General features: G+C 40.7%; 1 protein-coding gene and 1 pseudogene across 2 annotated transcripts; one reads left to right on the forward strand and one right to left on the reverse strand.

Moving 5' to 3' along the window:
• Positions 1-3,570: 3,570 nt before the first annotated feature.
• Positions 3,571-6,096, forward strand: LOC308416158 (PRAME family member 12-like; the record flags this gene model as incomplete). Its single annotated transcript, XM_080942602.1, has 3 exons — positions 3,571-3,851; positions 4,299-4,883; positions 5,529-6,096. The coding sequence occupies 3 exons, from the start codon at positions 3,571-3,573 to the stop codon at positions 6,094-6,096; spliced, it is 1,434 nt and encodes a 477-aa protein (XP_080798728.1).
• Positions 6,097-6,985: 889 nt separating this feature from the next.
• LOC308416159 (argininosuccinate lyase-like) lies at positions 6,986-11,223 on the reverse strand (annotated as a pseudogene). Its single transcript has 2 exons — positions 11,209-11,223; positions 6,986-8,166 (listed from the first exon to the last, which is right to left on the reverse strand). The product of its transcript is annotated as an argininosuccinate lyase-like (transcript).
• Positions 11,224-11,585: the final 362 nt, after the last annotated feature.

Here is an 11,585-nt window from a genome sequence, read left to right on the forward strand (position 1 = left end):
GAGCTTTCAGCTGTCCTGTCGAGCTGCTAGTATATGCTCTCTCCAGTTTCTTTTTGGAAGCATTCAGAGCTATGAGTTTTCCTCTTAGTACTAATTTCATAGCATCCCATAGATGTGGGTATGTTGTGCTTTCATTTTCACTAAATTCCAAAAAAAAAATCCTTAATTTTTTTCTTTATTTATTCTTTGACCATGTTATGGTTGATTAGAGCATTGTTCAGCTTCTATGTGTACATGGGCATTTTGTTGTCTTTGTTGTTATTAAAGACCAGCCTTAGTTCATGGTGATCTGATAGGATGCAAGAGAGTATTTCAACCTTCCTATATCTGCTGAGGCTTATTTTGGACTGAATATATGGTCAATCTTTGAAAAGGTGCCATGAGGTGCTGAGGTATATTCTTTTGTTTTAGGATGAAATGTTCTGTAGATATCTGTTAATTCCAATTGGTTCATAACCTCGCTAGTTTCACTGTGTCACTGTTTAGTTTCTGCTTCCATAATCTGTCCATTGATGAGAGTGGGATTGAAGTCTCCCACTATTAGTGTGTGTGGTGCAATATATGTTTTGGGCTTTAGTGGTTTTTTTTTTTTTTTTTTATGAATGTGGGTGGTCTTGTATTTGGAGCATAGATGCTTAGGATTTAGAATTTATCTTGATAGATTTTTCCTGTAATGAGTAAAATGAGTCTTTCCTTATCTTTCTTGATAACTTTTGGTTGAAAATCTACTTTATCTGGTATTAGAATGACTACTCCAGCTTGTTTCTTAGGGTCATTATCTTGGAGATTGTGTCTGTCTTTGTCACTGAGATAAGTTTCTTGTATGCAGCAACATGCTGGATCCTGTATTTGTATCCAGTTTGATAGTCTATGTCTCTTTATTGGGGAATTGAATCCATTTATGTTTACCGATATTAAGAAATAGTGATTGTTGTTTCCTGTTATTTTTGTTTTTATAGGTAGAAGTATGTATGTGTGTCTTTCTTCTTTTGGTTTTCTTGCTTAGTTATTTTCTTGCTTTTTTTAGGGTGTAGTTTCTCTCTTTGTGCTGGGTTTTCCATCTATCATTCTTCGTAGGGCTGGATTTGTGTTCAGATATTGTGTAAACTGAGATTTGTCCTGGAATATCTTGGTCTCTCCATTTATGGAATGTTTTGCTGGATATAGTAACCTGGGCTGACATTTGTGGTCTCTTAGAGTCTGTATGATGTCTGTTCAGGATTTTCTAGCTTTTGTAGTCTCTGTTGAGAAGTCAAGTCTTCTTGGTCTAACTTTATGTTACATGTCCTTTATCCCTTACTGCTTTTAGTATTCTTTGTTTTGAACATTTGGTGTTTTGACTATTATGTGTTGAAAAAATTTTCTTTTCTGGTCCATTCTATTTAGGATTCTGTAGATTTCTTTTATGCTCATGGTCATCTCATTCTTAAGGTTAGAAATGTTTTCTTCTAGGATTTTGTTGAAGATATTTAGTGTGCCTTTTAGTTGATATATTTTTTCCCCTTCTATTCCTATTATCCTTAGATTTGGTCTTCTCATTGTGTCCTGGATCTCCTGGACATTTTGGGATAGGAGCATTTTGGTTTTTTGCATCTTCCCTGACTGTTTTGTCTATGTTTTCTATTTTGTCTTCAGCCCCTGAGATCCTTTCTTCCATCTCTTGCAGTCTGTTGACGATGCTTGCATCTGTGACTCCTGATTTCTTTTTTAGGTTTTCTATCTCCAGGGTTGTCTCCTTTTGTGTTTTCTTTATTGTTTCTATTTCTGTTTTCAATTCCTTCATCTGTTTGGCTGTGTTTTCCTGTAGTTCTTTGAGGCATTTCTTCTTGTTCTCCTGTAATTGTTTAAGGGAGTTATTCTCCACTTCTCAAAGATCTCCATCATAATCCAGAAGTACAGTTTCAAGAATAAGTTTTGTTTTTCTAGTGTGTTTGGCAATCTACTACTTAATGTGGTGGGAGAGCTGGGTTCTGATGTTGCAAGGTTGTCTTGGTTTCCATTGCTTAAGTTATTTAGCTTTCCTCTTGCCATCTTGTTATCTGTGATTACAGGTGATCTTGTTGTCACTGACTGGTGCCTATCTCTCCTGTGGATCTGAGGGCCCGTGGGCTCAGGAAAAAATTGCTTCTGAGTGTTCAGTATTTTGTGGGTAAGCAGTGAGTTCTGATGGCAGTGACTCAGTTCTGTCTCTGTGGGCTCAGGTGTGAAAACTTGTGAGGCTGTTCTGGGAGCTCAGCCCTCTGCCCACAAGTCCTGAGTAATTTTTGGCTCTTTCTCTAGACCAAAAAAGACCCTTTTTCAGAGAGCACAGCACTCTCTCCTTTCTGAGAATTCCTGGTGTTACCTCCCCAGTCCTATGCCTCATGCTCCCCTCTGGTCCAGGTGTAAAATCACCTGTGGAGCTGATCCTGATTCCTGCTGACAGAGGCCAGGCCCTCACTGTGGCCCAAAAAGGACCCTTTTCCAGTGATCACAACAAAGCACTCTCTGCACTCTGAGAACTCACAGTGGGACCTCACCTGGCCTGCCCCAGGCTCTCTTGACCTTCCCTTCCTTAATCCCTCCACTTTGCTTCTAAGAGATTGCTCCCCTATTCACCCACCCAACATTCCCTCACCCTTTAGCATCCCCCTTACCTGGGACAACAAGCCTGCATAGAAACAATCTCCTTTTCACCAACTGATGCTAGATATTGCAATTCTCTGCTACATATTTATTGGGATCAATGCACCCACCTATGTAGAGTCTTTGGTTGGTGGTTTAGTCCATCAGAAATTTAAATGTTTCAGTTAAGTGATATTGTTATTTCCTTGGGGTTCAATCTTCTTCAGTTGTTTGAATTCTTCCCTATTTCTTCCATTTTATTCTTGAAGCTCAGTCCAATGGGTGCCTGTAAGTGTCTGCAAGTTTTTGGGACAGATCTCTAAGCACATCTTGATATCTCCAAAGTAGCGTTGGATTTTGATGTCTCATGATGGGTTGGATCCCAAGGTAGGGGATCCCTGGATGGTCATTCCCTCTGGTCCTGCTCCATTTTCCTCCCTGTCTTTACTTTACACAGAAACAATTCTAACTGAAAAATTTAGAAATGGGTGAGTGGCCCCTTCCCTGATCTGGGAGCAGTGCTTGTCTCTCTGAAGTGGTCTCTTCAGGTTCTATCTTCACTCTGTTGCATATTTCAACTCATGTCATTCCCATTGTGTCCTGAGAGTATCTCACATTTTTCTTTCTATCATTCCTTTCTTCGTTCATTTATTTATTCATTCATTCTTTCTTTCTTTTTTCTTTCTCATTCTCTCTTATAAGAAAGAGACACATAAGATATTTTGACCAGAAAATTATTGACTGACTTAAGTAATAAAGAGGCTTTGGTGATAACAGTATGGAATTCTGTCTTTATGCCACCAGTTTAGGATGAAGAGGTAAATAGATGTCTCTACCATTGCCATAGCAGTAACTCAGAAACTTAGTAGTTGATGTGATGATGAGGAAGTTGTAAAAACTTTGTTTTAAAACTATATTCTTTTCTGATTCCTTCCCCAGGAAATTTCTGACTGGAGACCTTAGAGAATGAGTATTCAGACCCCACCCACACTCCAGAAGCTGGCATGTCAGACTTTGCTGAGAGAGGAGGCTTTGGCCATGTCCACTCTGGAGGAGCTGCCCCATGTGCTCTTCCCAGCACTGTTAAAAGAGGCCTGTATTGGGAGACATATCAATCTTGTGAAGGCAATAGTGGAAGCTTGGCCTTTTCCCTGTCTCCCTGTGGGGGGATTGATGGAGACTCTTAACCCAGAAACATTCCAAGCTGTGCTAGATGGAGTGGATTTGAGAAGAAGGTTTCACCCCGGGTAAGCAATATCTATGCAGTGTAGAAGGGAATGTGTGGAGTACACAGAAAAGATTATCAGGGAGATTGACTTTGTTATAAGTGGAACAGAAGCTTCTGATGGAATCATGCAGGGTAAAGGGTTCTTGAAAGCTACTATATACTTGTACTGAGGACTGGATATGGATTAGAGGTGAATATGGGACAGAGTCAGTGTAGGCTTAAAAGAGTCTATCCCTGCTATTCCCACTATCATTAATAATGTGACTAAGGAGATATAAAGTTTACATTAGTGAAAGAAAAGTAATAAAATGTACAGTCGCCCATGAAAGTGTCTGTAGCATACCTGAGTCCACCTTGAATATCAGGTACTTTAAAAACATACACTGTAAGAGGGTGGAGAAATCACTTTACACATGTGTAATAAAAAATGATTCAGAGTCTGATGAAATTTATGTTTTACCCACAGGAGAGAAAAACTTCAGGTTCTTGACCTGAGAAATGTGCACCATGCCTTCTGGAACATGTGGGATGGTACACGGGAGACCTCATCTTCAATAGAGAACTTGAAAGTGGATCAAGTAGGGAAGATCCTTCCCAGATATGCTCTGAGGCCATGTCTAAAGGTCATAGATGACCTGTGCATCATGTCCTGCTTTGATGAAACTCAAGCATGCTTCATGAAGTGGGCCCAGCAGAGAAAGGGCTCCCTACATTTCTGCTGTACAAAAATGAGAATCAGTGATCTGGCAATTGAAGATATGAGACAGATCTTGAATGTTTTTGATCCAGAGCATATTACAGAATTAGAAGTAGATACTGAGTGGACTCTGTTGGAGCTAGAATCTTTTTCTCACTACTTTGGACTGATGAGAAATCTTCATAAAGTCTTCCTGGCACCTTTCAAGAAGACGACTTTCCCTAATGACAAGAGAGACAGAGAAACTAAGAGTATCGACATCTTTATTTCTAAGTTCTCCAAATTTAACTGTCTCCAGCATCTCTTCATGAGTGATGTTTGTTTTCTAAGAGACCGTATGGATGAGGCTTTATGGTAAGCAAGAATGAAGAGCTGGGTCAACTGCCAATACAAATTTGTCTTTCTTGTGTTAAGGGTTAGTGATGACAGATGACACCTAGTGACTAGGAACAAACATTTAAAGATTCATAAGACTCTGGAAGTTATGTCTTTTTTTCCATGTATACTACGTTATACAAGGTAAATTTTACAAGTGAATTTATTGGCTCAAATGAGCAGTTAGTAAAAAGTCTTCTAACTTCCCCCAATCCCCATGGCTAAAATATTGTTAACTCAGGTAGTGCTGAGTGCATTAGAGAGGGTTTAGAGTTTGGGTTCTAAGTGAGAAAAAGCACAACTGCCAAAGGAACAATAGAATGCATATTCAGTAAGCTCACAGAAAATATCCAGATCCTATCAGGATATTCTTGGGATGGAAGTTCTTCTTGTGTGATTTCTGGGCTTATGGGATGAAGTAGATTTTAGCTTGAGAGTGAAGCCAGTAGATAAACTGTGGTGTTGGTATGATGGGGCAATTTCCAACATGATGCATCATAGATGTGATCCTTGCTCATTTAGTCAAGCTGACATTAGCAGACCTTGTTCCTTCAACTACTGCGTACATCTTAGCCAAATTTTACAACAAATTTATCCAGAACTAACCCTCTATTATATTCCTAGGCACCTGAGGACACCCTTGGAGACCCTCTCCATCACTTGTTTCCTAATTTCACAGAGAGTCTTGGATTCCTTTTCCTGTTGTCAGAGCCTCTTTAAGCTAAAACATCTGGAGATCAGAGAAGTGATCTTATATGGTTTAGATCTTATGCCTCTGATGGGTTTCCTAGAGAAAGTGGCAGACACGCTTGAGACACTGGATTTTCAGGGATGTAGGATGAAGGACCCCCAGCTCAATACCATCCTACCTGCCCTCAGACAATGTTCTCAGCTCAAAAATGTCAACTTCTACAACAATAACTTCTCCATGCCCATCCTGAATGACCTTTTGCAGCACACAGCCAACTGGAGCAAGATTGATGTGGAACAATATCCTGCCCCTCTGGAGTGCTATTATCAGTTGCCTCATGTCTCAAGAGTAAGATTTTCCAAACATTGTTTAGAGCTCATGGATACACTCTGTGCTATAAGGCAGCCAAAGAGCATCTCTTTTGCTACAGAAATGTGCCGTACTTGTCATTTGCGCTGTGTCTATGGCCAGGATGTCAAACTTTGTGGTTGCTGGCAGTAAACATGGATGCAGAACTTCTGTAAGTGAATAATGACAGGCTTCTGACACTTCTCTCGGTGTGCTCACTGATTGTAATTTCAGACAGTGCCCAGATCATTGGAAACAAAAGGATGTAAAGTGACTGGAATCATGGAGGCTGAGTTGACTTGGGAAATAATCAGATGGACTGTGGGAACAGGGGGCTTGTGGAGTTAGAAAACTTGATAAATTTGAGTAGATTCTGCCAGGACAGATTATGTAAATGCTTTGTCCTGGTCTTGTAAACTTTGTTCTTGAAACATTTAGTAATAAATATAGCATAGATCTTTTTGTCGATGTCCTTACTGTTATCTGAGATGAATAAAGTGTCTAAATTTAAAGATTTTGTCAAAAAGGCCCTCTGGAGAGACCCAAAATGAACACTCTGATGTCAGGCCTGTCACAATCCAAAATCCTGGATAGGTCAATAAAGTTATCAGCTAAGGTAGTTCAGATATAGACATCTAGTTTGGAGTATGGTACAGAAGTCCTCAAAACAACCTCAATGTTTCTTACACTCATTTTTCCTTAATCCCCAAAACCTTTTTTCCCTGTCTGCCTGTCAACAAGCCTGTTGCCTGGAACCTGTGAACTTCCTGGCAGTTTGGTCACAATAAACTTCTTTCCTGCTGTTCAGACAAATAAACAAAACTGTTCATTCATATTTCAAGAGTATAAGTTGCATGGATGGTCCAACATAAGTAAATTATAGTGGTATAATGCACCATATAAACAAACTGAAAGAAAAAGGCTACGTCTTAAACTCATCAGATGGATATCATCATTGGCTTGTTTGGATCTCCCCTTTTTATTTGGTGGTGGTCTCTTCAGGGCTCCACTTTATTGGGGAGCAGCTTTGGTTGGGTGGAATCTAGGACTCCTGGGCCTGCAGCAGGGCCCGCACCTGGCTGATCTGCCACTCAATACTGTACTGTGCTGTGCCGCCCAAGGCGCTGTACTTTTCCACACTATGGCTGTAGTTCCACACAAGATTCACATCACTTGAGAACAGGGGACTGATGGTCTGCAGCTCCTGCACGGACAGCTGGTTGAGAGCCACCCCTTTAGTCTCTGCCTTGAACATGGCTTTCTCTGAGGTCTCATGAGCCTCGTGGAACGGCATCCCTTTGTGGACCAGGTAGTAGGCGAGATCAGTGGCCAGCATGTCAGGGCTGAGTGCCTGTGCCCTGTTCTCACGATGAATCTGCAATGTAGAGATGACTCCAGTGGCCACTTGGAGGACAGCTGTCATGGTGTCAGACACTTCAAACACAGCTTTCTTGTCTTCCTGTAAGTCCTTGTTGTAGGTGCTTGGAAGTTTCTTGAGGGTCATCAGGAGTCCTGCACACCGTCCAAATACTCGGCCCGCCTTGCTTCGGATCAGCTCCAGGCTGTCTGGGTTTTTCTTCTGGGGCATCAAGCTACTTCTGGTGCTGTAGGCCTCTGAGAGCTGCACAAAGTTGAATTCCTTGGTACCGTAGAGAATCAGATCCTCTGCCATCCTGCTGAGGTGGGTCATACACAGAGAAGCCCAAAACAGGAACTCAGCCACGAAGTCTCTCTCGCTGGTGGCATCCATGCTGTTGAGCGTGATGGCCCCAAAGTCCAGTTCTGCACGGAGTAGCTCCCGGTCCACACCCAGAGGGTTGCCTGCAATTGTCCCACTCCCCAGCGGCAAGAAATTGGTCCGCTTCTGCACCTCCAGCAGTCTCTCTGAATCTCGTGTCAGCGCGACAGCATCGCTCAGGATCCTGTGGCTCCAGAGGATGGGCTGAGCTCTCTGCAAGTGTGTGTACCCAGGGAAGAGGACGTTCCGCCTCTGCCCAGTCTACCATGGTTTCAATGAGCACCCTGAGGAAGGCGGAGTTTTGAGCAGGTCTGCCTCATCCACAGCCTGAGGTCAGTGACCACCTGGTCGTTGCGACTTCGGCCTGTGTGTAGGTTCCATACAGTTTCACCAATGAGTTCCTTCAGGCGCCGCTCATTGACTGTGTGAATGTCTTCATCGTTAGGGTGTAATTTGAAGGTGCCTTGGGCCCACTCTTCAGCCACCTGGCATTCTACAGCTTATGCCCCAGGATATCTGGATCTCCCATTCTTTAAGCTGTCATTTTGGCCTGCTTATGTACTCATCTACTTCACAAAAGCTTTGTGGTTCCATCAAGTGCCATTATTAATTTTTGAAATTATTCCATGAGCTACAGCTTTGTTCAGAAAATTATTCCTGTGTCAATGTGTTCAAGGCTAATCCCCCACTTTCTCTTTTACTAGATATTATGCATCCATTTCTATGGTGAGGTTTTTGACTTGTGAGTGGACTTGTAAAATAAGAGCACGATAAATACAGAACAACTTGCTTTCTTCTACATGTCAACATTACATTAGAGAGGCATTATTTGTTGATAATGCTTTCTTTTTTCCAATGTTTATTTTAACATCCTTGTTAAAAATCTAGTGTCCAAAGGTGATAGTTGTGTGAGCTTATTTCTGGGTCAGTTGTATTCAACTGATCATCATATGTGGTTTCCTTCAAATACCATGCAGTTTTTATTATACAACGACTATGTAGTACAACTTGAGATCAGAGACGTGTAAAAAAAAGTGTCATCTTTCTACATATGAATTGCTCAGAAAAACAGGAGAAGCTCATTGAATGAGTACAAACATGTTATCCTTCCTGAGAGAAGGTTTCTGAGGACTACTGTAGGTAAAATGTAAAACAAGTGTGGTAGAAGATGTTTTGTACTTACTGCAAATCTTTGCCCTAAACATTATTTTGAAAATAACTGAATATCAAATAATCTCAAATTCTGCTTCTGGAAAATCACTTCTGTTCATTATTCTACTTTTTTCTAGAGTGAGGCCTTATAATACAGTAACAATGATAGAGAAACAAATAACAAAACAAGCAAAAAACCCCCACAATTTACAGTTTCTAAGCCAATAACAATAATCTAAAAACAAAACCAAACCAAAAATAACCACCCACCCATTCAGTCTCCATTTTAATAAACTGTAAAGAAAGTACAGGATAAATCTTTTTTGTCACTATATTATGTCCATAAAACAGGGTATGATTGATTATTTGAGGACAGTTAAAGAGAAAAAAATAAATGTACATTATGATCAAAGTGTTAATATACAACTATTTTATCCATAAGTAATTTAGAAGGCTTAAAAATTTTTGTTTTGTGTTGAGGACCTTCATATAACATTAATCACCGAGCATTTAAAAGCTCAGAAGAATGTGACCCATAGTCATGTGGCAGGCAGGATGGATGCAGTAGTCTATATTTGTTATCTCATCACGTAGGAAGTGGAGGCACAATCAATAAGAGAAATAAAAATTCTGGACCAATAGGTCGTAGGGAATCAGCACTTTGGAACACCTGCTCCTCCTTCAGAGAAGAAAAGTTTTGTTTCTTTCCCCAGGCCAGACAGCTCCCAACTGTTTAACTCTACTCTAAGGACCTGACACCCCCAGCGTCCTATGCTTCTAGCACTTGCACTAGTATGATGCCCACTCTTAAAACTAAATGATGGAAAGAAAATTACACAACATTTTTCAAGAGTAATAAGTTACCTAGGAATTTTAAATTAAAAATGTAAAGCAGAGTGAATCCTGAGGTTTCAGGTCAATTTCTCTTGTTCTGTGCTCCTTTCCTTTGGCGATGTGTGATGCTTACAAGGTGCCTCCAGCACTGAGCTTCTTGGATTTGAATAGTTTGTAATCTCTAAACCCTTTTCATAGGAGGGTGTGTCTCCATTGATCACTTCAATGTAAAAATTCTGTACACATAAACCACTGAAAAATTCTTTACACGAGGCCCTAAACAGACACACAAGGATATAACAAATAACTAAAGGCAAAGGCTACATTCCAATTTTCTGCAAAGAGAAGCAAATATGGTCTACTTGTTATACACAGCATCTCTTGCATATTTTACAGGATCTTTTAGCAAAGACAATTCTTTGAGGCTGCCTCACATGCATCAGTGTATCCATGAACTCAGAACAATTTTATATAAATCTCTGTTATGGACATATTTCATGTTATAGCACACCACAGGGAGAGGGAACAGCTCCATAATCTTCTCCCTCAGGATCTCTGTTTTACATAACTTCACTCAAGATACACATAGAGAATTTCTGCCCATGCTCTGGAGAAATACTGTCATAACTTTCTGTAAAGTGTCTCTATCACTTCTATCTAGATTTGTAAAACATGCCTATATTAATTCTCTCCGAGTCAGAGCCTCAGTGAACTAAGACAGCAGGACATCAATTGTGTCCAATTCCCTTTACAAATGAGGCATCTTCAAGCATTCAGAGAATGTAGCAGATACTTTTCAGACACTGGACTTTCTGAGGTGTGAGAGAACAGACTCAGATCAGTGGCCTCCCACCTGCCCTCAGCCAATCCTTATAAATAACCAAGGTCAAATTTATGACAAGAAAATAAAATAAGAACAACAATGAATGTTAGAGCTGAATAAGTGGAACAACAAAGACTTTAAAACTCATGGAATGTCACTTCTAGCACGTCTACTATGGGTGTGTCTTGGAAAGGCAGAGCCCTGAGGGGTATGTGTCCTCAGGACTTTATGCTTCTGTGGAGTTTTGCTCTGCTTCTTGGAATCATGCCCCTCCTAATCATCAGTTCTATTAAATCTATAAGGAAGCTTCCAACCACTTCACTGGGCAGTATCATTGTCCCTTGCAATAATAGTGAATAATCTTTTAAAGCATGGCTTTGGGGAAGATTAATGATTTACTTACCCCCTCAGAAAGGACTTAGAAATGCAGATTGTTAGTAATGTCAACCACTTTTAGAAAGAGTTGGAAATGATCATTGTTAACAAAGTTGGATGTAGATGTTTTTGCCAGTAGCTGTATATAAAAATATTATAGAACTTTACCCCAATTCCCTGTCGGCTGGCTTCACCAAGCAAACTCATTGTCATGAAGTTTTACCCTGACCTCTCTGTAACCTATTTCTTGTGCCACAGCTCTTCCTTAATCCTTGGAGGTCTGGGACAGCCAGGTGATATTTTCAAGCCCCAAGCCCCTGCCTGCAGAGTCCCCTTAGCATACCCAGTAGCCATCCATCTTGACCTGTTCTTATGTGGTATATCTTCTACTCCACACTTCTGCCTGCATATCAGGACTGAAGCCATCAGGGACTACCTGTTCTACCTGGTTCTCTGAAAACTTGCTCCCAACGAGACCAAACAGCTCTACCTACAAATCCCAGAGGCCAGCTGCCCTCAGGGACTTCCAGATCTGCTAACACTAGGGACAACTAGATGGGTACAGGCTAGAATAAAAACACAGTCAACAATAGCCAAAGCAATATGGCACCATCAGAATCCTGCTAGGCTTCAGCAAGAACTGGATAAATTAATACACCTGAAGGGCAAAAAATGACCTCTGATCTTATGAACATAAAAAAAAAAACTTTACTAAAAAAA

Source organism: Micromys minutus (genome assembly GCF_963924665.1).
Source record: "Micromys minutus genome assembly, contig: SCAFFOLD_202, whole genome shotgun sequence".
NCBI lineage: Eukaryota > Metazoa > Chordata > Mammalia > Rodentia > Muridae > Micromys > Micromys minutus.